The sequence below is a fragment of the Peromyscus maniculatus genome, chromosome 20 (genome assembly GCF_049852395.1).
Source record: "Peromyscus maniculatus bairdii isolate BWxNUB_F1_BW_parent chromosome 20, HU_Pman_BW_mat_3.1, whole genome shotgun sequence".
Classification (NCBI taxonomy): Eukaryota; Metazoa; Chordata; class Mammalia; order Rodentia; family Cricetidae; genus Peromyscus; species Peromyscus maniculatus.
Window position 1 is genome coordinate 62258630 of NC_134871.1, and position 24350 is coordinate 62282979.

The following is a 24350-nucleotide window of genomic DNA, read 5'->3' on the forward strand; positions in this document are numbered from 1 at the left end:
TTAAACAAACGGTTATTGCTCAGTGACAAGGGCATCGCTGGTAGACTAAACTGAGGGGAGGACTTCTCCAAGTGTTACAGAATGCTGTAGAGACCACCCTCTTGTTTGCGGCCAAGTGAACTTTTCCGTATTTAGCACTGCTATTTCAGTTCTCGGGGAGCTAAGCTGGGGCCTACTGTCTTCCCATTCCGTCTACTGTGGAAAACCCTGAAAATCAGGTGACTCAAGTTCAGACACCTTTCTCAGTGCTGAAGCTGCAATGTTCAGGATCCCAGCAGAAGCAGTTTGGTGTCTCACAGCGCCCCCCTCCTCACCAAGGGTACCTTCTCCCTGAGGCCTGCATGCTTCAGGGCAACTGCACACTTGGTCCCTTTCACTGGAACACTAATTGCATTCCGGCCTTACCACTTGTGACCTAAGTACCTGCCAAGGGTCCAGAGTTAGGATTTCAACATTCAATTTGGGAAAAACAGATGTATAGGGTCATATCGCTATATTATTAGACTTAATTACTTTATAGACACACATATGCACAGAATTCCCATCAGAAAGGAAAGCCTTCTTCATTTGGGTTGGTTTTACAGAACATTAGACAGGGAAAGACTGGGAAGGAATAATGACATTTTTCCTGGTAGTTGCTCAATCCACAGTGAAACTCCTGCTTTTTCAGACAATGAAGAGGGGTCATTCGCAGGACTGAGAGGCACACAGCTCCACAGGGCTGAATTCCAGAGCCGTGCTCTGGGCTTCTTTTCCAAATGACAGAGTTCAGCCTTTTCTCTCCTCTGATTGTTTAGAAATAGGTCTTACGCCCTCCACAAAAGGAACAAGTTTCCCAAGATTGTAGCTGTAATTTGTCTTTTAACACTCGGAATTGTGCGATCTATCCCAGTTTGTGTCAGGAAGTGGCACAAGCCCATTTCATTAGACGAAACTGAAATTTATTATTATTTTTCTGAACATAAATCAGGAAACAGGTTCAGTGCACATTACCTGAGGCTGACATTCCCAGCCCCTTAGCAGTGCCTATCAGTGAATGTATGTTCTTGTTCATTCACTGCGGCATTCTCAATCTTCCTCTCTGCCCCATATGGTGGTTGATGTCTCTCCCTTCAGCCAATGAACCCCTTTCTTTCCAAGGGTGAGGGTTTCTGTAGAATAATAGAAAACTTTAACCTGACCTACACAAATCCTTGCTTCTTATCACACTGTACAAAATTCAGAGGAAGAAATGACAGAAAGATTCATGATGTTCCTTTTTTTTTGTTCAAACTTATGTCATTTTACTACATTACAGAGGAAAGTACAGTAACAATGTTTATGGAGTTTTTCTACCTTCTTTGATACTCTCAAATACATTATTATTCCAACTTAATAATCTATGCAGTTTTATGTATGAATTCATGTGATTCTGCATATTTCCAACTACAAAAGGAAAATTTGAAATGCTGATTTGACTATACAGAAATGCTTGCTAAAAATTTCAGTGACTTTGGTTACAAAAGTTAATTTCAGATGTTAAGCAATAATGTTTTTTAAAACTTCTCACAGTGGCCAGAACTGCATCCTTTGAGTTTCCACTCTGAGATTAATGTCTCAATATGCATGCCATTCTCTCAGGAGGTCGAGCTGTGCCGTGTTAGCAGTCAAGAGAAGCTGGGCCTGACAGTCTGCTACCGAACGGATGATGAAGAGGATACGGGCATCTATGTCAGCGAGGTGAGAGATGCTGTGGGGACGACCTGAAGGGAGGGAGAGGGGGGAGATGACTTGAAAGAGCTCAGGAGGAGAAAAGCCTCTTTGCAGGGCCTGAATGTGAAGAACTGGCCGCCTTCCAATTCTTGCCACTTTCAATTAGGGAAGCAAATTATGCTGCCCAAGTAATGCAATTATCACCAGCTTGTTTAGTGTGGAGGCTTTCCCTGCAGAATCCCAGGAAGGAAAAAGTGTGAAAGTGGTAACATTGTCTAAATTTGAATAAATTCCCGTAAGATCCCCTAAGAGAGCAGCAGGCTGAGCAGAGCTCTGGTTCCCAAACATGTCCTTCCCTTGCACTGCATCTTTTCTACTCTGCTAACAACGGTATTGGCTAATTATTTTTAACTAACAGTCATAATAATCACCCCTTTTACTCTGTGGGTGGGGTGGATAGATTTAAATACTCCAGAAGTACATCTGTCCACTTCATTTATTCAACCACATGTTCATTTTCAAGAGGCAAAGAACTACATTTGAGTCACCATTTTAGCAATTAGCTTGAAAGACTACCAAGCAGAATTTATTTCAATAGATTTTAGGAAATGTAGATCATTTTGGAAAAAGTAAAATGGTATGTATTTTTTTTAATTAACAACACTTATGGTTTAACACTATGCATGTAGCCACACACAGAGTTGTGCATGTTCCATAGCTTAGTTTGCACCTACAGACACTTCTGTAAGGGTTAGACAAACTAGATGATAATGTTCTCGGCAGCCTGAGCTTTGGTGGATACAATGTTAAAACAGTACCTATCAAACCCTGCCAACAGTTTTCTACAGAGTGGCTTAGAAAATGCAAGAAACCTGTGACTAACACACTTGGAGAGCAGTATAACTCTCAAACTACAGAATGGAATTTTCTTTATCCCTTTACCAAAGATTTCACTGCCTCCCTCCCTCCCTCATGGAAAATTCTCCAGAGTGAACTTCAATTGGCTACTTCTTTAACATGAACGGCTCCAATGATCCCTCTCACTGAGGGATGGAGGAGTAAAGAAACACATACTGAAACCTCTTCTGTAATGTGTACAGAAACAGACACTTTTATGGGTGATTTGATTACAGTTGTAAAGACAAAGTTTTGTGTGGTGGATGGCTTTTAAAAAGGGACACACTTCATGAATAATCTAATCTTTTTCACACTGATTAAGTTACTGTTTAGTATTTCCATCTGTCAGATTTGAAGCCTTTCTTTTCTGAGGTAATAAAGAAGCCACAGGAACCGAGCATGTGCAGTTGGAAAGAGTTGTCTTTATACCGCCTGAGTGTGAGCATAGGGCCTTTTGCGCTATTCATCATCTTATTCTCAGGTTTTAAATGGGACTCCTGGTAAGGAAGTAACATGTAATGGTGGAACTGAACAGACCAACTTCATGCAGGACTTGAAATACTTAGACAAGAAGCTTTGATGGAACAAGCTTATATCAATAAATTGAAACTATCACAGGGACTGAATCGATAAAATTACCCTCAATGAACTGAAAACCATCACTCAAGTTTGGCCTGTTAAGATATTGGAACATTCTTAGTAGAGCTTTAAATATCTTTAAATATTTGGTTCTATTAATGCAAAGTTCATATAATTAGCACTATATGTTACGTGGCACTGAGTAACAGAATGTACAGATAGGATTTTTTTTAATTCTTTAACAACATAGATTAAAAAATCTCTTTTAAAATAATATACCTTGTGGGTCCAAAATCCCTTTAATAAGTATGGGCATAATATATCTATCAGCTTTCCTAATACATCTTCACCATTATTTACAGGTCACCTTAGTATAAAGTAAATTTCCTGGGTCCAGAAAAATCCTGGTGTTAATGACATCATAGCATCTTGTCAGCCAAAGATTGACAATTGAGCTTCAGAAATGACTGAAGGGATGTGAAGGGGGAGGGCAGGGATGGGGGGAGGGGATGGAAAATTACCTGCCAATGAAGCTCTGCCCCAGTCCATTTTATTGTTGTTAAGTCTAAAGAGATTCATTTACGGCTTTAAAATTAGCAATTTTCACAGAGAAAAATGGCATGCCCCCTGTCCTAAGTCAATAGTGAATGTGAGCCAATATAGTCTAAAACTACAATCTCTTAAGGTAGTATGTTTTAAAACTGCATTTTAAGCTCCTAGAAGGATATTGTATGACACTGAGGATGTATCCTTTCTCTATTACAGGTTGACCCAAATAGTATCGCTGCCAGGGATGGACGGATTCGAGAAGGGGATCGTATTTTACAAGTATGTGATGTGGTTATTTCCTCAAGTTTCCCACAGGCTGTCTAACAGCTTGGATTTTATCTTGTTTCTTACAAAACTTTAGGGGGAAAGGAGCTTGCCATTGCTTTTGCATATTATCATCCATAAAACAAGAAGCTAGCTACCCTTTGAAACACTTTCAAAGTAAAGGCGGTATGGTACCATTTCTCAAGAGTTATTAGCAAGTAATTATTGAGATATACTTCATGGAATGAGATGAAGGGGCTTTACCTTCCAGCCCCACTCTTGGTTTTGGCAAGCTCATTTTCTTATCTTGAGTTATAACTTGCTACTGTTGCAAAGGTTACAGAAGATGTGTGCGCAGTGTGCTTAGCGCATGCGCTTAGTGCAGTGATGTTAAGTGACGGTCAACAGCAGTAGCTGTTACTCCTAACTGCAGCGATGGCGGCTTTTTTCAGAGAAAACTACTTGAACATGAATCCATGTGTTCCCTTGCTATACAAGAGATCTAAAAGTCAAAAACAGCTTTAACCCATGACTTAGGAGTGAGCTACCGAGGCCAGATGGAAGAGCTGTGATTCCTTCTCCGTAAAGAAGTATGAAAACATTCTAGTTAATTGAGGAATATGAAAGAGTGAGGAGATCATAGGGAGGACTGGAAAGGGTCCCATAGACTGATGAAGGTTAACAGAAAGCCCAAGGCTCTGCTCCAAACTGCCTCTGCTCCTGGCATCTCTTCTGAGTCTTCACCTTCAAGAGTGACTTGAAGAATCCACACAAAGTGTAAAGTACAGGTCAACACCCAAATGAAACAGCTGAGTGGAGTTCTTAGTCACAGCTGTAAAACAGGGCAAGAGGTAGTAGCATGGTGAAATAAAGGAGTGCCCACTTAAAAATCCTCAGAACTTCTAGATCTAGGAACATATCCAGAGTTCCCATCTCTCCTAGCTAGGCGTGCATGCTCAGAAAATGCTGCTGCAGTCTTGATTCCTTGCTAAAACTCTGAGCTTCAGAAATATATAAGATGCTCTTGGGGCACCCAGTCCTGTCCAAATGGGAAAACAGCAGCCCACACAGAATAGCACAGCATTATGCAGGGGTCCCTAAGCTGCTTGGTGCCTCACCCTGCCAGCCCTCAGGGCAACCTTTTAACCCCCATCATGTTCACACTCCTTTTTCTTAGCTTGCTACCACATATCCTTTCCCCCAACAACCCTCTACTAAGGTTCTAATTAGGAAAAATAAGAAGTATGAGTTTGTGATTATTTAAGTGTCCAAGCAGTTTCCAGAAATCTTCAAGAGCATGCAATGCAGGAAAGCTTATAAGTGGTAGCCTACAGTGAAGCAAACGGAACTGTGTCCATTGTTGGATACATTGGGGGAATAAAATGTCTGACTGGCAATCTAGACATGGCCTTGTTTTGAGATACATGTTCAACATCTCACACACACCCACACACAAATGAAACAGGCATTCAGAACAGATGAATAAAATCTGCAGAGAAGTTTTGCTAGGGTAGCGTCCTTAAGAAGCTAATATTTAACACAGATATTGAAAGGTTCAAATATTCCATTTTTCAAATAAAATGAAGGATTAACTGTATTGTTGCTTTATTATTATCTCCAAGACACTGAAATCGTGTGGCTTCTTGGCTCTCAGAGGTCATTAGGCATGAACACACAGTAAGATGTTAAGTATCTGAAAAGCTTAGAAGGTTTTGTAGCCTCAAAGTAGCCGTCCTATTCAGCCATGGATTTGATGTATTGAATCTGTCCCATCATTTTCTGTGCTGTTCCCCTGCTGGCACTCATCTCTTCCTCCTGACGTCTACTCTCCATACCCATGCTTCCCGTTATACCATCACCTGGCTCCCTTCCAGCTTTCCAGCTAGCTATGCTCCCATAGGCAAACACCGTTTTTAAAATTACCTTTTAAAAATTGCATCCTTTAGTTCTGTGGCTAACTGGATAGAAATGGGGGGGGGGGGCGTTGAGGTGCATGTGTTTCCACAAGACTGCGTATTTTGAAGCTTCTAAATTCTTAGCTATTTTGTATGCAGATTTATTTTTGAAGAAAAATGCCTACAGAATAATAAGGAATTCCTTAATGGAATTAGTTCATTGAAGAAACAATGGCAGGGTTGATAAAGTGCTGTTTTCTGGCAGATTACTTTATATTCTGTGACAAATACTGCAAACTAAATGAATACACACACATCACATTAAAAAGCCTAGAATTCAATTTTGTCTCACACACATAGGAAACAAAGTGTCTTAAGGGTGATGGTAAAATTATATTAAGTAAAACTGTGACAAAATTGTACCCACAGACAAATAGCTCCCATCTGTCTGGTGAGGAGATTATGGGATACCTTATAATGAACAATTAATGACTCCTTTCCCAGGGAGAGGGCAATGGAAAAAACAGAGGAATTACTTTTTATCCACAAGGTTTCCTGGTTGGCTTTTATTTAAATGAACCTCTCGAGGGCAACTGTGACTTTAATTGTCTCTTTATGATGACCTAAGGGAAGTGTATTTATGAGCCTACACTCATTGTGAAGCTAATATTTTCTTCATCTAGCATACCACAGACTTCTTAGATGACTTCCTGATGGTATCCATTACACACACACACACACACACACACACACACACACACACACACACACACTCACTCACAGGTGGTAGACATCAGAAAGGGACCATGCAGAAGGAAAACCACAAATCAACCTCTCCAGATCATTTCCAGTTCTCATATTTTCCTCCCAAAGTGCTAGATGGTTCTGTCTGCTGCGCCATTGACAATAACTTAGATCCAACTTGTTCCTGGAATTCACCTAAAAAAATTATAGAGCTGAAGAAGACATTTCTGAGTCAGACTGCAAGGGTTAAATGTCATACAAATAACCAGTCCCCAAAAGGAGAAAGTACCATGTTGCACCATCTCTTTGAAATGATAAGCATAGAAGAGTCCCTGTAATAATAGTCCCTACTATTATGCTGGCCAAAGAGCCAGCCCTGTGCCTATGAATTGCTCCTGTGAAGGCTCTGCCAGAAGGTATGGTGGGATGAGAGCATTTGAGTGAGCTGTCTGCATTCTCCGCACTCTGTCTGAAGCTCCGCACAGCGTGGCTTCCTATGTGTTGATGTTCGCCCCTTGAGCAAGGGTTTCCCCTGAGTCTTTCCTACCCCATCTACATCAGTATATGCCCCCCCCCATTTCTCTCTGTTATTAAATACACATGAAATGCTGTTCTCATCTTTTTGTCCAAGATACTTGGGTCTTCCTGAGAAATGTCATAAGTAGTTGGATGCAAACATTTCTGATGTCCATCTGTCTCAGGTACAACACTACTGAAGCCACCACAGTGGTCTATTCAAGCAGAAAAACTATTATTATGCTATGTACAGACCTTTGGGCATTGCTCCCCCACACATTCACTCTCTTATGAGATCAGGCCTAAAGTGAGATTTGTGATTTATTTATATCACCCAACACAAAGACATACCTACTTTCCCCTGCCCCAATAATACCCATTTTGAAATGAATATTTATATATGTTGATGCACAGAAAATACGAGGTCTACATCTATTATCTACAGATATTAACCTCATTGAGAACGAAATCTACATATTGTTTCTCTTGAGGCTCTCATCCCTTCTCATCCTGAAGCCAAACGTCCTTCAGGAACTGAGGGGAACGGACTGGCAATCCGGCTCCTCCCTGGGATGCTCTACATCTTCCCAGGAAGAGCAAGCTGTTTTCCCACAAGCAGCCCTGTCACCACAAGCCATTATTTCAGGAACAGGAGCAGCTGAAAGGTGAAAGCTCTATCTGGTTCCCCTCCCTCAGATCCTTCATTCTCTGAGAAGACTCCTTGCTGAAATACATGGCCGCATTTCTTGCTTTTTATCAGTTTGAACATCAAACTAAAATCCAGAGTACACAAAAATCTGCCAAACAGTTGGGTAAATTGGCCCCTATTTTGGAAAAGAAAATAGCAAATAATATTTTAACAGCAAATTTCTGTGGTGGCCTCCTTTCATCCCAAGTGTGATCTTGAAGATGAGTGGCTTACGCAGCAAATGATTTGTGTTTACTGGCAATCCTAGAAGCCAAAATGCAGACCACAATGAGATTACAAAGAAGAAAGCTGAGTGCCAACCACAGAAAGACGGAAAGGCAAACATGCCACCGTGTTGGTGGCTTCCAAACTGTTAAAACTACCTCTAAAATAAATACCTCTCTAGACAGAAACAGGCCTACAACTATGGATTTATTTGTAGATTTTACTGTTTTCTTTACCTAGCAGGATCAAGTTTGCCTTCACAGCAGATTTATATATATATATGTGTGTGTGTGTGTGTGTGTGTGTGTGTGTGTGTGTGTGTGTGTGTGTGTATACACACATATACATAGTGAGGGTAAAGCAACATGTGCATCTATAGGAGTATGTGCTGATATTATGCCAGGCCCATAGTTAAGCTCTTTACCACAACCCTCTGAAAAAGCCACTATGAGCATCTAGTCTAAGTTAGCAAACATGATAGCAACATTAGGGTAGGAGAGATGCAGAGCAGATTGATAACAGGTGAAACTGGGTGGAGAAAGGGAAAGCATGAGTGAGTTTGAGTGAAAACTAGAGGAGGAAGTGGTGAATATTAAATCCCAGGCAAAAAAAGATGGAGATTAGCCATGGCAGAAATTGCAGAACATTTAGAACCAAATATGCCTAGAACAAGACAGATGCATTGCAAATCAACTAAGAAGTCCCATGAAATGGCCAGAGGCCCTTAGGTCAAAGGAAGTAAAGGCTATAGTTTTTTAAAACCATAGTCCTAGTTAGAAAAGGGCTTATTTGAGGATTGGGAATAAGAAGCAATGCACATGAAACCCACGAATCTTGGGGCTTCTATCTACAGACAAGCAAGAAATGAAGGTGGTACCTGTTTTGATCAGAGTATGAAATGCCTGTGAGTTGTGGGATTTTCTTTACCTGTGGTCTGCTCTCCTCAGCATCTATAATCAGAGTTTAAGGGATAAGTATTCTTCTCTGTTGTCCAAAGGGAAATTCTAAGGCTGATTTTGCTGTTTTCTGGTAACCCTGCCTATCCTTGTAGATCAGCCAGAATCCCAAAGACCCACAAGTGAAAATAGGAAACTACTGGAGGAAAAAGAACTGGCTAGCATCACCACATCACCTCTCCGTTTAACTTATATAATTAGTGTTCATTTAGGCAGCTTCCTCTATGAAATTTCCACATATTTTGATAATATGCTAGAGATAAAAAATATTGCCTCTATGAATTTGAGAACTCAATAAAACAAAATGATTATTATGCATCCAAAGGAAAATATGCTAAATTAAAAATGAATGCATCTGAACATGAAAATGTAGTTTAAGGATGCCTAGTCTATTTTTAGAACCTAGGAATGTCTGAATGCTGTAAGATTTTTTTTTCTACATAATCGAAAGCTCACAAAAGCGTGGTTTATTTCCCTCATTTTGTAAAGTCAATTGTACTTGATGCCAATATTTAAAATTTCCAAGTATATTTAAAATATTGTATTTTTTTAAAGAAGAAATGGGGAAATCTTGGAAGGAGTCAGTGCTGGGAGCAGGGTCCTAAAGAGCTCTTCTCCTTTTGGATTAGACTCCTTTGGGATAGCTGGAGTGGTGTTCGGACAACTGAGTCAGACTCCCACACAAATGCGAAGTGATGAGCTGAGCCCCGGTCAGCAGCAGTCTGGGAGCGCAGTCCGCTCAGGGGCAGTCTGCAGCTCTCTAATTGGCTCCCGGGAGCGTGCAGGATGACGGATTTCAGTTGTGGAACTGCTGGCCGCTTCCCCCAGCACTATTATCTCAGAGTGACACTTCCATTACTCTGAGCGGAGAAAGATGAACGTCACCTGTCAGGGGCTGGTTAATTGTGTTGCTAGATGTATGTTGCCAGGGCGCGGGTTGGACATTTATGAACATAACTGCTTCCTGTGATGTCCACCATCCTTCAGGGATCGATATGGCTCTTACAGCACGCGCGTGTAATTGAGTGAAGGCACTTTCCACGGAGGGGCGAAGAGGAGCCCATTGTGGGAGCATCATTGTCCATACATTCACCATAAATGAGCTGATATTTGCCATTTATTGTGTGCAGCATTGTGGAAATAGAAACTAATGTGCCACTTTCATTTGTTCTCTAGATAAATGGGGAAGACATCCAGAACCGGGAAGAGGCCGTGGCTCTGCTGTCTAGCGAGGAGTGTAAGAGAATCGTGCTACTGGTCGCCCGGCCCGACATGCAGGTCCGAGCAAAGGGCAGGGTCTTCAGCCTGGACTTTATATTCACTGAGTTCATGAATGAATGTGTGTGCATTCCTTCTAGGCGACATCGAATCACTTCTATGGCTGTCTGTATAACCACGGATACACAACACTGGTCATCACTGCCTAACCTCACCCCCAAAAAGGTCTGCTAAAGACTCCACAAAAGGCAGCTAAGCATCTGATTTTAGGGGAAAATATAAAACGCACAAAATGGAATCCTATCTTTCTCCCCTTCTGCTTCACAGTTTCTTAAATGAATTAACAAGTGAGAAATAGTTGACTTCAGATTATTTTAAATTCTATGTAGACCCTTCCTTTAGGCGTCCATCTAAAATACATAATTGGCATATTAAGGCATCATGAAGGATCCTCTAATGAGAAAAATATTAGCATATGTAGCTATCATCTTAAATCTTCCTGAAATAACTCTCAAATGAAGTCTCTCTAGTGTACTTCCGTGGAGGACATGAGTTCTTTTCCATAATTAATGTGACAAAAACATTTTTTTCTGCTGCCCCAAAATGATGCTTCAAAAGGAATACTTTTATAACTTGACAGAGGAAGATGCCATCAGAGTAAAGGAGAGGTAATGGTGGGAGAAAGGTACTTAACTCGTGTCTCTTTTCACATTCTTTTCCTGTCCCATCAAATGCAAAATGGACAGGGCACTGTCACCGTCCTATCCACCTGTCAGTGGTGTGAGGGAAGTTGGTTATGTCACCATTTGTCTCCTAGGTTATTGATCTGATATTTTTCAGACTCAGTAACTACATTCTCTCTATAAATTACACTGAGTAAGTGTATTTCAATGTCAGGCTGGGTCCTGACTTGAATATAGTGGTTATAAAAGATCACTCTCTCCGCATATATTTCCTTTATGCCCTTGACCATTCTAAATGGTTCTCATAAAGTCTGCTGTAGCCTGCAGCAGAGTAAAGTTCCACACCTGAGGTCTTGGTGGTGGGAAGTGAGCCCATACGACAGGCTGGGGTGCCTCCTTGCTAGGAGAGAATGTTTAAAATACATTTAAAATTGCACCAATTATCTGGAAGATTCTTTAGCCAATTACCTCACTGATCCCATTTCCTAGAAAAGAATAAAAGGGATCTATATATCAGTAAAGTCCATGGCAAGTTGAACGAATTGGGTAGCCAGCCATCCCTGTTGTAGAACGGTTTGTTAGAAGGCAATTTCCTGCCTTTCCATGTAGCTGCTGGGGAACTCATAAATTGAAAATTGAAGCATTTTCCAGAGTGGTCATAATAGGCAATAGAAATAATAGATATTAATGTCTTAAGACTGAACCTTGCTACTGTTTGTCAGATGCACCTGGATGGCAGAGGTAACTATCTGGCTCACCCTCCTGAGCTTTCCCCTGCAAGAGTAAATGTTGGAGGGTAAATCATCAAATCAGACCCTTTCTGTCTTGATGACAGTCTCTGATGCCACACAACACCATGCCACCTGTCCAAACCAGGATTGCCTTCACCCTTGGTCCTGTAAAAAAAAAGCTCCATATGCTACTAGAAAAGACACAATTGCTTTGAAACTTGGATTTCCAGTGAAATCATGCAAGAAAATTCATCTTAACACTATGCCTTTAAAATAGAATTTACAAGGTACAGGCTGTAGTTGGGGGTGGGGGCAGGGAGGCAGACAAATCCTATTTTTCCATCTGCTATCTTTGTCTATCAAATTCAGCATATCTTGTTGCATCGTGAGTGTATATTTTATGCAGGGAGAATGAGGAAGCACACTATTTGTGTGCTTTCCTTAACGTGTTTAAAAATGTTTCGAATGCTTTCCAGATTCTTGGAAATGATCTATGTGCTTGCTGGGGGCAGTATTGTGCATCTGTGCAATATTTTTAAATAACTCATTTCCTTCATCCCCTGTCACCTTTCTTTCATTTCCTGCCCATTTTCTTCCTCAGACCATTAAAGATATTGCTTTTCTATCCCATTCCCCTCGGGAGATGGGGGGCAGTGAGGGCTCTCGGAGAAACTTGGAACCACTACTTTGGAGACGGTGTGCTCTGTCCTTTCTCTGCAGTGCTATGTATGACCTACTTTGTGCGGACACAGGGCCCTGTCCTAGGGGGGTGATCCTTCCTTCCTTGCAGCTCTACTCAAGGAGCACATAGACCACAGATGAATGAGTTTGCAGAGGTGCAGCCCTCCATTCCTACTGCGTTGTGTGCCCCAACATAGAAGACACACAGGCACCCACAGCTGGTGACTTAGCCAGAGGGAGTCATCTCTACCTTGTTCTCAGCTTTCTCACCACTTCATTTGACCCTCAGAAGACTGTTCCTATATAATAATTGAGAAGTATCTAGCTTTGACCTGATTAAAGAAAACTATCCTTGCAGTGTGTGTAAGAAGCACACATTCTTAGCTTGAGATAATTTTGTTTGGAGTTGGATTCTGCCACTTCATGGCTCAAGAAAAAAAAAAAGAACTAAACAGTTCTTAGTTAGCATAGTCATTTGGACGTCCTTTCTCGGCCACATTAAGAAAAATGAGGACAGATAAATTCGCCCTTACTTTGGCATACAGTTAGATCCGGGGTGATGTAAGTTCTGTGTGGACTTTAATGGCCAGTATGGATCCCTATGTTCTAGTTTGCTTTCTGTTAATGTCATGAACACTAGAACCAAAAGCAATTTGGAGAGGGAAGGATTGTTTGCTTGTTTGTTTGTTTTACCCCATCATGGAGGGAGGCCAGGGCAAGAGCACAAGGCAGGACCTTGGAGGCAGGAGCTGTAGCAGAGACCACAGAGGATGCTGCACGCAGGCTTGCTCAAGTACCTTCCCTAATACAACATAGGCCCACATCCCCAGGGATGGTACCACCCACAGTGGGCATGGTCCTCCTATGTTAATTAACAACTAAAAGAAATGTCCCCCCAAACATGCCAGTTTGGTTGAGGCAATTCCTTAGTGGCTTTTCCCTCTCCTGGGTGTTTTGCCAAAACAAATGTTAACTACCTATGACACCATGATCTGCCCTCTATTCACTTAACGAATGCCCTTCATGTGTGTGAATGCTTATGGTACCATTTACTCTCCTATTTTCAAGTTTGTTTGTTTTTTTAAGTTTTAAGACATTCACTTGTCTTGAAAGGTTTCTTATTGAAAAACACGTCCAGCTATTGTCCTTTTGTGCTCATTCGACACCTGTTTTCTTTGTAGCACAGAGTAAAGCAGAGTTTTGATGACAGTTCAGGTCATTGAATGAGCCTAAACAGTTAATTTATGTACTCCAACTCCAGACATCCACTTGGAGGTCAATTAGCTGCATTGGCTGTCAACAGCAATCATATTGTGATGGTTATCTATGGCTTCCTACTTTTACTTTGTATGAGGAAGCCAATGGGGTTTGTCTGAGTGAGTGCTGAATGAGCCTCACATGAACACTGACATCTATTACCCACAAACAAAATTGTGCCCCACTCCATTACCTTTAAATACCATGCTGCCCAGGATCCCTAGGACAAATAGACATGATGGGAGCTGTGGTATTCATGGTGCTGTATGTGCTTAACATGTTTGAGGCCCTGAGTAATTTTCAGAACCCTGTGAATAAACAGGCATGGCCATGATTGGGTTTTTTTTTTTTTCCTCTAAAGAATTTAGGTGGCAACAAGATGGCTCAGTAGATAAAGTCACTTATCACCAAGCCTGATGACCTGAGTTTGATTCCCAGAAACCACCCTATGCCAAGAGAGAGCTTAGTCCTACAAAAAGATGTCCTCTGACTTTCCTATGGGACCCATGGAATGTGGACACATACAGATGCACACACACACACACACACACACACACACACACACACACACACACACACAGTATGATAGAGACAGAGACAGACCGAGACAGAAAGACAGAGAGACAGACAGTAAATAAATAACCAAACAACTAAATAAATAAATATTTGGGTGACTGGTTTTTAGTTTTTGGATTTTTAAAAATTCTTTCCTTCTCTTTTTTACAGATAAAAATCATTGCTGTCTATCAATTCTTTTATGACAAACTTCCACCTTGCTAACTTGAGTCACCCAACGAAAAATAAAAAAAAGCAGGATGAGGGTAAAATCCGCTTGTTGGGGGTACTTTGTATACGGGCACACTGGGGGATGTTGTTAAGGGTAAAAGCCCAATTGTCTCATAGTCCTATCAGAACTACTGCAGTTCTTTTAACCCAGGGCTGCGGGAGATAATGAGCATGCCAGCTGTGGATTATGCAGTATGCTTTTCATAGGTTTTGAAAGAAGGTAATGTTCTGTGCTGTGGGATTTACTCAGTTATGAGAGAAAAATCTAAAGCTGTTTCAGTAGAGGATAAAAGGCCTAAGAATCCTTTTCTTTTTTCCTTTTTGTCTCACCTTTTCTTCTTTCTGAGAGGTGACTATAGGGGGCTGCCGCTCTGAAGAGAATCACTGATAAAGAGAGCCGGTTGGCAGTCAGCTTCGAGGCTTGCCCTATTTTAGCATGGGTCTCACCAACATAATGTAACGTACTAATGTGCTCCTTTGCAGCTGGATGAAGGCTGGCTGGAAGATGAAAGGAATGAATTCTTAGAGGAGTTAAACTCGGAGATGCTGGAGGAAGAACATAATGAAGGAGCCCAGCACACAGCCAATGAGCTGCAGCAGGTAGGGCCACCCAGCTGAACAGCATTATTGGAAATGCCGCTAGTTTGCTTTAATGGGGAAGAAAACACAGTCAAAAGGTATGATCAAACATCTCTGTCATCATAATCTTTTTGAGCAAATGATCTTCTCAAATGAAGCAGAAGGAATAGGTATCTTTTCTATTAAGAAGATTTCCAGGTTGGAAAGCCAGAGGACTATTGTTAATATAATACAGTAGCTTTAAGATGTTGAAATAGGTAGTCCTCAACATAATTTGCAGAAACTTAATAGTAAGTGTGTGTGTTGCATTTGGATATGCTAGCTAGGAACAACCAGTTGTCAACCATGGGGTAACTTCAAAAATGGGTGTTTGAACTTTACAATGTAAATGTTTCTGTATGAAGAGCAAAGCTGTAAACAGAAGAAGGTGTGATGTGAGGGTGTGTGTACTTCATGGGTTAATCACACCTGTGTACTCCTGAACAACCATAAAGGTGACCTTTGGCCCCATGGCTGCTATATGCATATCCCACAGCATGATTTGAAGTGATTGACATCATGTTGTCTAAAGGTCACATACTCATTCAACAAAAATTTGCACTCTTAATATGTTCCAAGTACTATTTTTGCTACTGAGAATGTTTAAAAAAATAAGAGTTCCTGACCTTAATTCATAACGAGGGAAGATCACAGTGTGGCTATGGCAGAGTGAGTCTAGGAGCCTTCTTATTTTTATTATTTTCACACTATGTCAAAACAAGACTATATGACCTAGATTCTTATTCTAATTCATGTCCTTCATCAGCCTGACATAATCTTGTTAACATTTCTCTGTCAATTTACCAATTTCTTTAATTATCATCCTATTCCCAGCATTAATTATTAACTCATCCTAAAAGATTTAAAAAAAAAAAAAACTCCTGACAGGTTTAACCATGTGAAGCGTAGACATTCTAACACCTCACCAAACTGAATAATGAAATATGTTTTCATGCTACCATCTCACACAAAAATGTAGTAACTAAACCCAGAGACAGCAAACTACACCATCAACACAGCCAGGAGTGATGTGGATCAGAGTTGTTCCTGGCCATCTACTAGTCAGTGCTTCGAAGTGCTGCTGCCAGGAAGTCGTCGTTTTGCAGTACAGGTGGGGTTGGAATTTTTATGTACGACTTCAACACCAGCCACAAATAAAGATATCTTTTGTCAGCAGCTGTTGCTTACACACAAGAAAATCCTTGCTGCAGGCTTTTTCTTTCTTCGATACAAAATGCAACCTGATGCGGAATTGACATTGGGTGGTTGGAATAAAGAAGCAAGGGAGAGATCCTGTCTAGGTAAAGTGATACAGTGCCAAATGCTGCCTACTCATCAGGTGTAATACAAATGGGAGGGCTTGTGAAGGAACACCAAATATCCCTGAGGGTAGATGCTCATTGTGTGGAAATTTTTCTTCAGCGTAAGACTGAAAACCGATGAGAAGGACGGAAACCTTTAAAAATGCCTTTTGCACTTCTAAGCAATAATATTGCATTAGAAATGTCCTGTCAGAAACACTGTCTGTCACAGTCATAATTCCAGAGGGCAGTGATAAATGACAGCAAATCATTATGTTAACAGCAAGGAACTCTGGGATTGAAATGGAAATTTTCATTTTCACGGTTTTTCATAGACCAGTGACGATGAACGCAAAGTTAACTTAAATTTGGAGGCACATGAATGAACGCTTTCTACCAAGGTTAACTTTCCACACTATCTTGGGTTGGGCAGCTGCTGCGAATCACTGTATGGTGATTCTCACAGCATGGTTTGTATCTTTCCAACTGTATGTAAAGTACCAAAAATACTGGTCTTTCTGCATTGTCTCGAGTCCTTATAAGATATGAGAATGTTCTTATTGTAAGGACTGTTACATATAAACTGAAACTCTCAGAAGTAACATGTCCATCAAGGGCATAGTGGGTGAGGTACAGCATGTACCCTTCTCAGACAGAGTCAGGGATGGGGCTGAGAATGGCTTTCCTTTGATAATTATAATTTTTTATCAGTAAGACATTTAAAATCAGTGTGCTCATAACAAAAAAGGGAAGTTACTGTAGGGAAAGCTTGAGAACCCTAGAATTAAGGATAGATGGCTATATTTCCCTCATGGTTTATATGATATTACTTTTGGGAAACAAAATAGCAATTATCTAGAGAGAGCTTTTCAACTTATTTTAGAATACTTTTATTAATCCATCTATTCTTTCTTACCATGAGTTTAATTGTATTTAGTTATGTAGTTTAACTGGCTAGAGTAAGGAGATGGATCGTAGATTCACACATAAGGAAAACAATGTAGAAAGCACAATGTGGAACACTGATACGTGGTAAGGAAAGAGTAATGGGCCATTGATAAGTTGTTCTATAGGAAAGTAAAAATTATCATGGAGTAAAATTATATGTATCCATATACACAACATATATGCATACTAGATATTCCATATATATCAAAACATATTTTCAATATTATATGCATGCCTGCTAATGAGTGTTGCTCAAAATTTTCTGGAAACTTTTCATTTTTTACTTGTGTTATTGGGAAAAGGGTCACTGTTCAGTGGATGCAGAAGCCAATACTATGGTTTCAGACTTTTACAGAATAAAAAAGCTGTATTGTCTGGGCAACCAGAAAAGAGGCCAGGAGCTAAAGCAGGGCTCAAACTTACCTCTGTGATGAGTTAATTTGGGGGGATCTCTAGGAGCTAGGAAGGAGGAAGTTGTCCTAGTTAGGGTTACTATTGCTGTGATGAAACACCATGACCAAAGCAATTGGGGGAGAAAAGGATTTAAAGTAGCTTACACTTCCACATCACTATTCATCATCAAAGGGAGTCAGGACAGGAACTCAGAGCAGGAACCTGGAGGCAAGAACTGAGGCAGAGGCCATGAAGGGTTGCTGCTTACTAGCTTGCTCCTATGGCTTCCTCAGCCAGTATATTTTTTAATAAAACCCAAGACTATCAGCCCAGGGATGGTGGCACTACCCACAATGAACTGGGCCTTCCCACATCAATCATTAATTTTTTTTTTTAAAATGCCCTACAGCTAGATCTTATTGTGGCATTTTCTTAATTGGGGTTCCCTCCTTTCAAATGAGTCTAGCTTGTGTCAAGTTGACATAAAAATAGCCAGGACACTTACTGATTCGACAGCATGCCTCAACATAGGCTGCACAATTCTTTGTGGGCAGTTACGTTCTATACAAGGCATCTTGAGACATGACATGGTTGTGCTAACAACCTGGATCCTTCTGCTCATATCCAGTCTTGAAAAAGCTGGTTCCAATACATAATAATCACTAATGAAAGACTTTAATTCTTTTTCTGGAAGATATCCTCAGAACTTTATTAGTTAAGAAAATTATACCCAGATGTATCCAGGTCAGAGGTAATATCAGTCCTTTGTCTTTAATCATTCTTCAATCTTGAAAGTTTGGTGAGGACTACTATTGCTACTTCCTGTTGAATTAGGGTCTAGTTAAGTGGTTAGATTTGGGGTTGGGGAGTAAGCCCTGTGTGCAGGGAAAGAATCATAAATTGGCGGTCACCATTGTGTCTAGGCAATCCATACAAGTTATGAACCTTAAAAGAAGTCAGATGCTCATGCCTAGAGATAGAATCATCATAAACTACAGGAAAGAGCACAGGAAGAAACCTGGCAGAGCAAAAAGGCAAATGAAGACACCTGGAAATGAGATGGGAAGCCAACCATGGTCAAGGGATAGAATCACCTTTTGGGGCTATACTAGCGTTAAAACCTTAGCTGCTTCTAATTCCATTTGTTGAGATATGTTAATATACATGTGAATGCTAGTGTTCATCATATCACAGACTACAGTGTTATTGTGAAGCTACTAAGTCTAGCACAATTACTATCAGAGGACCAACAGGTGGGAGATTCATCACGGGCCTGCAGGCATTTTCATTTGTCATATGCTACACTGATATCTTTCTGGAGTCCAGTTTTGCCCCTCACTGGGCTCTTTAGCCAGTGAGAGATCAGACATGGATGCTGAAGTTCTTATTTTTCCAGAGAAGCAACTTAACCCAATAAATCATTTACAATAATATTTAGAATAACAGATCCCTCTCCAGTTTCTAAAGCCATGTAGTGCTTGCTGATGGTATTTAGTTGGCGTTTATTTTTTCCTGAGTTGTTGCTAGAAGAGCACAGAGTAGTGTGTGTGTGAAGGTACAAGCCTCTTTCTGGCTTTGCTCTCATGGCAATAAGACATTTAGAAGAAATGTTCTCAAGCCAAGGATGCCTGTTCTACCTTGCTAAGTCCTATTTGTTCTTCTTTTCTGTTGATAACAGGCATTGTATCAAAGAACTGAGCAAGCATCACTGCGTAATGAACCGAAGACCTATAGAGTCTTGATATGCACAACGATAAAAATTTAAGAGGGAAATATGAAATAAATAAGCAAAAACCCCATGTTACAATCTAGCTTTAAACAAAGAAATGTAATTTTCTGTAGCCATGCCAATTTTTATCAAAGAAAACCCAACTTTTTCGTGAATTTAGTTTTCCCTAAGAATTGTATTTAAAAGGACTCCTTCCCCTAAGGGTCAGGTCTCCTTGCAGAAAGAGGAAGCAGAACTCATGTAAGAGCCTGTGGGCTAGACTGTCTCCTGTGAGATGGCAAGGAAGCTATACCTGTGAGAGCTCACTAATGGAATGTGAGCATCTAAGTAAGACCTGCATAATGACAACACCAGGTAACATGCCACAGCAGATCGGGGAACACTCACAAGGCCTGACCGCTAGATGAAGAGCTGCAAAGGTTGCTGAGTGAAGGAGAATCGTTCTTTCCAGTCCCGATAGGTTATCAAATCTTAAGCAGTCAGCCCGAAACACATGTGCACATGAGCATCACAAATGGAGCCAGAAGGTTGCGTTTACACACACACACACACACACACACACACACACACACCCCTAACAATACAAGTTAAAAAAACAATAGGTCATGAAGTTGAGAAGGAGTGGCGGGGGAGGGGGCACAAGAGGAGTTGGATGGGAAAGAAGGGTGGAAATGATGGAATACAGTCCTCATACATAAAACTGTCAAAAAATAAAAGTAATAATATTAAAATTTAAAGTAAGAGAGGATTCCTTAGGAGTCTTTTCAGTGTATTTGAGTTCAAATATTTTGGAGGAGAAGCAAGTGTAGGTGACAAAACACAATAGTAACCAGTAGAATTTTGGTAAGAATTAACTGTTGACCAAAAAACAAGTAGTTACTTTCACACATACAGCATTTTAAAATAATAGTCACGATTGGTGGGAGAGTACCAGGACTACCCAACTTTTATAGACTAAGAACAAATACAGAACTTGAAACTCTCTTGTAGTTTCAGACACAGAGAATTGAGATTCTGGATTCCTATCAGTGTGTTAATGTTCATCTTTTAGAGATGTACATAAACAATCTTTTCCTAACTATAGCCAACCTGGTAAGACACAAACCCTCTGCAGGATTTTTTCTGTAGAAGGTTTGCCCTGTATGGACTCTCTATGACTGCTCAAGCCCCTCTGACTTATTTAGGTCCCCTGATTGTCTTCCTTCCTTCTTCCCATCCTGGACCAATTTGATCATGTCACCTAAAATTCTTTCTTGTCCACAAACATTGTCTTCTGTTTTTCTTGTCAAAAGATAACTTAATTTCGACAGAGACAGAGCTTGGGAGGTTCCAACATGGCATGCTAACATGGGTCTAATATATTGTGATGCCAGCCCTACTATTTTCAGTAAAGTTTCCCCTGAGTTTAGATTGTGGAAATCCTTCTGACAAACGCACTCTGACTCCAATGACAGTGACAAGAGGATATGTCACTGGTGGACCAAACCTAGGACAGCTCCTGAGAGGCTTTGTTCCTGGGTCCAGTCCGTATTTCCATTTTATACCCTAAAACCACAAGTTAGGGTGGGCGAGCAAACGAGATTTTACAGAAGCATGTAAGGGAGTCAGCAGGTTGTTAAGGGCAACGGCCCATTGTTTCAGCTATTTCTTCCAGGTCATCCTGTATCAGCGAGCAAGTAAAGTCGTGCTTGGCAAATGGGCAGGACAAGTTGTGCTCTAAGTAAATCACTAAATAAGTCAATAAATCAGTGTTGGATAATTGGTCCTTTCTACCTTATTCTACTTCATTTAAGGAAAGTTAAAAAGCAGCAATAGTTAGGTGACTGTGACTCCCAAGCACTAGACCACTGAATTGCTAAAGAACATGAAGATATTCTGTCTTCTCTCTTGTGTGTTTTCACCGGAAAAGTTCGGGTTCATGTCATATATATTTTCACCCCCGTTTCCCAGACAGAAAAGCCTGAAGGTAAAGATCCTTTAGTTTCCAGGTACCCTGTCTTGTTTATACCCAGCGAGTGTTATAGGCACAATGAAAAACATGCTTATTCCCTCTATGTCTCTGCACAGAAGGCTGTCACGAGCTAAGTGTCTTCATTTCTAAAATTAGTATGCATGCTACAGTTAGAGCTGCATCTAGGAATCGCGCCTTAGCCGGGAAGCAATGTTTTTCAGGCAAGTGTACAACAGCCTGTGTTTGTTCACAATGACTTCTTGGGATCTCTTTATTTTCAGCCAAAGAAGCAGGAAGAAGAGGAAGGCACAACAGACACGGCGACATCTTCTTCCAACAACCAGGAGAAGGACAGTGGAGTCGGGCGCACCGACGAGAGCTTGCGGAACGACGAGAGCTCGGAGCAGGAGAATGTGGTCGAGGGCCCCCACAGCACATCTTTGAAGAGCAAGAGAGAGCTGGGGCAGAGCCAAGACACGCTAGGAAGCCTGGAGCTTCAGGGTCACGAGAGCTTTGCTGGTGGAGAGTGCCTGGACTCGGACTGCGCCAGCAACCATGAGGTATGTGAAGGGTTCCAGCAGCTGTTGGAGCTGAAGATTCGAAACCACGGAGACTATGACCTGTACTACTCAAGCAGCACAATTGAATGCAACCAGGGGCAGCAGGATGGGGTGGAGCATGAGCTGCAGCTGCTTAACGAAGAGCTGAGAAACATTGAGCTGGAGTGTCAGAATATCATGCAGGCTCACAGGCTCCAGAAAGTGACGGACCAATACGGAGACATCTGGGCACTGCATGACGGAGGATTCCGAAATTACAACACCAGCCTGGATACGCAAAGGGGGAAACTGGATGACATCATGGAGCATCCAGAAAAGTCAGACAAGGACAGCTCAAGCGCCTACAACACAGCCGAGAGCTGCCGAAGCACGCCACTGACTATAGACCGATCCCCTGACAGTTCCCTTCCAAGAATGATCAACCTTGCCAATAAGAAAAACCTAAGAAGCACAATGACAGCCCATCAGTCCCCCTCCAGACCGAGCACCAAGGAATACACATCTACCCATGTCAAAACCACCGACGAAGGCTGCAGTATTGAAAGCCTGGAGAAGAGTCTAGAAAACCACCAGCTTCCGGATCAGGAGAACACAGTCAATGAGCACACTCCATACCTCTCTCCCTACCACAGCTCCGCCTACAGATACGCCAACATCCCAGCACATGCCCGGCACTATCAAAGCTACATGCAGTTAATTCAGCAGAAATCTGCCGTGGAGTACGCCCAGAGTCAGCTCAGTTTGGTGAGCATGTGTAAGGAATCGCAAAAGGGCTCAGAGCCCAAGATGGAATGGAAGGTAAAAATTAGGAGTGACGGGACCCGGTACATAACCAAGAGACCAGTGCGAGACCGAATTCTGAAGGAACGTGCCTTAAAGATCAAGGAGGAGCGGAGTGGCATGACCACAGATGATGACACCATGAGTGAGATGAAAATGGGGCGCTACTGGAGCAAGGAGGAGAGAAAGCAACATCTGGTGCGGGCCAAGGAGCAGCGCCGGCGCCGGGAGTTCATGATGCGGAGCCGGCTGGAGTGTCTCAAGGAGAGCCCACAGAGCAGCGGCGAGGGCAAGAAGGAGCTGAGCATTATTGAACTGAGCCACAAAAAGATGATGAAGAAGCGAAACAAAAAAATTTTGGATAACTGGATGACAATCCAAGAACTGATGACCCATGGAGCCAAGTCTCCCGATGGCACGAGAGTCCATAATGCCTTTCTGTCGGTGACCACCGTATGACCAGGCGAATGGGACACGTGGCCCGGAGCGCACGCTACCTGTTTCGGTAGAGTATGATTGCCTCGTTCAATGTGGCATTTTTATATATATTTTGTGACTTTACAGTTTAAATTTTTTGTAAGCAAAAATACCTGGTACTTTTTAATTTGTTTTTCATATGCTGGTACCTTCTTTGGCTATTATCTTTCCTTAACTTGTGATATATTCATAGCAGTCATTTATAGAAAAAAATAAAACAATGAAAAAACAAAGGAAAGAAAAAAATCGAACAAAAAACTAAGGACCTAATTAATTTCCTATTTTAATGTATCTATTGTAAGTTAAAATTTGGATTTATTTCTCTAATTTTCTTATTTCCTATTTTAATAATTCAATGCCAAAACATGTCTATGCTTCCTTCCTGGCATAGTGTATACTAAGTCAAATCTGCTAATAAACTACATGCCACATCTTGTCTTATACATGAAGTAACACCCCTTTTAACATCCTGTTGTACATTTAACACATTAATGGCAGTTGTCTTTGTCTCAGTCAAGTGTGGGTGGACAATCTTCCTGTGATATGTAGTGACACTGGTCATGTAGCTAGATAATTGTGGTAACTTGTGACAATAAGAAAATAAATTATTGATTATCCTTAAGAAAAGTTATCAAGGATTGTTATTTTCCTTGTCCACTGTGGTTAACAAGTTTAGCTGTGCATATACTATTAGAAGACTATTAATTGTGAATTACAAATTGTGTACTTTTTCTATCACCTTTTTTCAATAAAGTTGTTTTGAAACATGACTTATGGATCATTGTATCGCATATTCCTACCTGGGACAGATTAGATGATAAGTGCTGCAACTCGGCAATGCTAAATTAACCTTCATGACCCTCTAGTCAGCCTTTCACATGTGAGAGAACAAAATAAATATTTTGGGAAGAATGGAGACAGAATATTAGTGAAGGATCTCCTATTGACACATCTGTTTCACCTCTAAAACTCATATACCCTGAGAGGCTTCAACAATGGGAACCTCCATCTCATAGCTCTGGAGACTGTTACATCATTCAATTTTGGTAGGACACAATCCTGTCTATAACACAGCACATCCATTTAATTGATCATCTAAAAACCAGGTTTTGGGAAGCCATCTTGCAGTAATTTTCAGCGCATTCAATTAAATGCCTTATCTGTCTTTATTAAAGGGTATATCGTTAACTAGCTAGGCAGATATTTTTTTAATCTAGCTTTTCATCATTTAA

General features: G+C 41.1%; 1 protein-coding gene across 2 annotated transcripts in view; it reads left to right on the forward strand.

The window, feature by feature from the left end:
* The window catches only part of Pdzrn4 (PDZ domain containing ring finger 4), a 357657-nt gene extending 333770 nt beyond the window's left edge, over nt 1-23887 (forward strand). The window contains exons 6-10 of one of the 2 annotated variants that reach the window (XM_042264612.2): nt 1621-1719; nt 3934-3996; nt 10182-10283; nt 14845-14961; nt 21583-23887. In XM_042264612.2, the coding sequence (XP_042120546.1) occupies nt 1621-1719; nt 3934-3996; nt 10182-10283; nt 14845-14961; nt 21583-23100 (1899 nt within the window). In that variant the 3' untranslated portion in view covers nt 23101-23887. The remainder of the gene's footprint in view (nt 1-1620; nt 1720-3933; nt 3997-10181; nt 10284-14844; nt 14962-21582) is intronic. The other variant, XM_006974305.4, reaches the window with a different exon arrangement.
* The last annotated feature ends 463 nt before the right edge of the window (nt 23888-24350 follow it).